Here is a 2077-nt window from a genome sequence, read left to right on the forward strand (position 1 = left end):
AAGGGTGTAGTCGCTCTCTCTCTCACACAAACACACACACACACACACACACACACACACACACACACACACACACACACACACGGGTAATGCGATTCCGTTTGGTAATATCCTTCGCGTAATAGGTTATCATCGCATTGTATGGTCAGGTCGAGTGATGTGCAAGGTTGAGGTGTGATGGTGTGTTGTGGTGGTGTGGTGGTGTTGCAAAGCTGTGTACTGGGAGGCCTTGTTATCCTGAATCATAGTTGCGTGGTGTGCGGCAGGATGATGTCCTCCTGCATTACATAACTGTTGGTGTTGTGCAGCAATGAACTCATCTAGTTATTTCATAAGTTTGAAATGAGTTTATGTATTTGTATGAAAACTAGGCCATGAGAGATTCCTCTTGAGGACTGCCAATGTCTGCCTACTCACTGTCTGAGAATGAGGGCTGGGTTGCTCCCCGGCAAGATGGTGGCTTCGTAGATTAATTATTAAGCGATAATTATTTGCCATATCGCTCTGACCTTTGCTAAATTGTATGCATTTCTATACACGTCTCTCTTCCCTTTTTCTTTCATTCTTTGCGTGAAGTGGCATTGGTCCTTTCGAAGTACTGGAAAGATAACGACTAGTGCTCAAGTAGTATTTTGCCGCTCTAGATACATACACGTCAACACTCATCTCCCACCAAGTCACTTCACACCCTCTTGAGCACTTTGTCCCCACGCGCTCCCTCCCGCCGCCTCCTGTACTGTACTGTATATGCACCGTGTAATGCTGATGCCAGACTACTATTACTAATATTCTGGCATTATGATGGAGAACGTCACGTTACTGCAGCCACTGACGAACCTCACGCCTGAAAGTGCTGTGTGTTGTGGTTACGGCATGCTGAGAGTTGTTGGTTCTGCTATCTGCAATAATAAGTTTTTTGATCAACCAAAACTTTCCTTGCTTGCCCGTGCAAACAGTCTGTGTTATTTACCTACATATTGTGATAATGTACAAAATGAATTCCAGTGTTCGAGCTGTGGTCTTCTGAAGCCTCGACGTGTCTCGATCCCTAGAGGCAACTTGACCCAGGCTGTGTGCGTGTTGACAGGAACCTTCTGGAAACGCATATGTCTGTTGTTGTTTCCAAGACTGTACTTATAATCCCTTACACATAATCAAGGATTTCAAGATGTCACTGTTAGCAGGTGGAAATTTCATTATTGGCAGTTACTTAAGCGGGCGGGGATGGATGAAGGGGAGGAGTAGGAGAGAGGGTACCGGTATAGCAGAAGTGACAGTCTGTATTCTGACGTCGCAGGGTGGTCTCGTTGCTGGCGGTTTACGGCGTTGTGAGGGGTTCTTCAGGATTGTGACCTGAAGGCGTGGCTTGTGCATTACGAGCAATACGAGGCACGAGGAGTCATGGTGGTTGAATACATTAAAGACATCGGCACTGCTCGCTTCTGTATTTTTGGGCGCCTTTTGTTCAGGTGTGTAAGGGCGAGTGAGAAAGCAGTGTATGTGGGAGAAAGAAGACGAGATGGCGCAGGGACTGACGTATTCTGGAAGGCTTTTTTATTCATTTATATGTTTTTTCCATGGTACCATAGGGGGAATATGAAAGCTTCCATTCGTCTCACTGCTCCCTGGGTTACGGTTAAAACTTTAAACCCCAGCTCGGCGCGGCCTCAGTCTTCTTTTTCTCGGCGTTATAAGTGATTCTCTTTCCCGTGCTGGCGGTGCAGGTGGCGGGGCAGTGTGTACAAGCTGCTATGGCGTGATCTGCTGGTGTACGCCGTGCTGTACACTTTGCTATCCTGCTTCTACCGCTTCTACCTTAAGGATAACCAGAAAAGGTACGTCACTTTTATTATATATTTTTTTCATATCATGGTGATAGTACTCTGTGAACACACGCAGCTTTTCGTCATCCCTATTTATAAAGAATTCCTAGAACTAAGTTCTATTTTCTCTTTTTGCTTTTGTTTTCAAACTAGTAAGCGTGAGAAGTTGCGATAACGAGTTAACATCTTTGTTGAACCGGAATCGGTAAGTCTACCTGAGAGTAACTATCACGCATGCTGTCGAAATCCTATAA

The 2077-nt window shown here is 45.5% G+C and overlaps 1 protein-coding gene across 1 annotated transcript in view; it reads left to right on the forward strand.

The window, feature by feature from the left end:
* The first annotated feature begins 1256 nt into the window (after window positions 1–1256).
* LOC123504710 (bestrophin-2-like) overlaps window positions 1257–2077 on the forward strand; it is an 11398-nt gene continuing 10577 nt past the window's right edge. Inside the window, exons 1-2 of the mRNA XM_045255454.1 lie at window positions 1257–1469; window positions 1725–1835. Of these exons, the coding sequence (XP_045111389.1) occupies window positions 1402–1469; window positions 1725–1835 (179 nt within the window). The 5' untranslated portion in view covers window positions 1257–1401. The remainder of the gene's footprint in view (window positions 1470–1724; window positions 1836–2077) is intronic.

Source organism: Portunus trituberculatus, chromosome 17, assembly GCF_017591435.1.
Source record: "Portunus trituberculatus isolate SZX2019 chromosome 17, ASM1759143v1, whole genome shotgun sequence".
NCBI lineage: Eukaryota > Metazoa > Arthropoda > Malacostraca > Decapoda > Portunidae > Portunus > Portunus trituberculatus.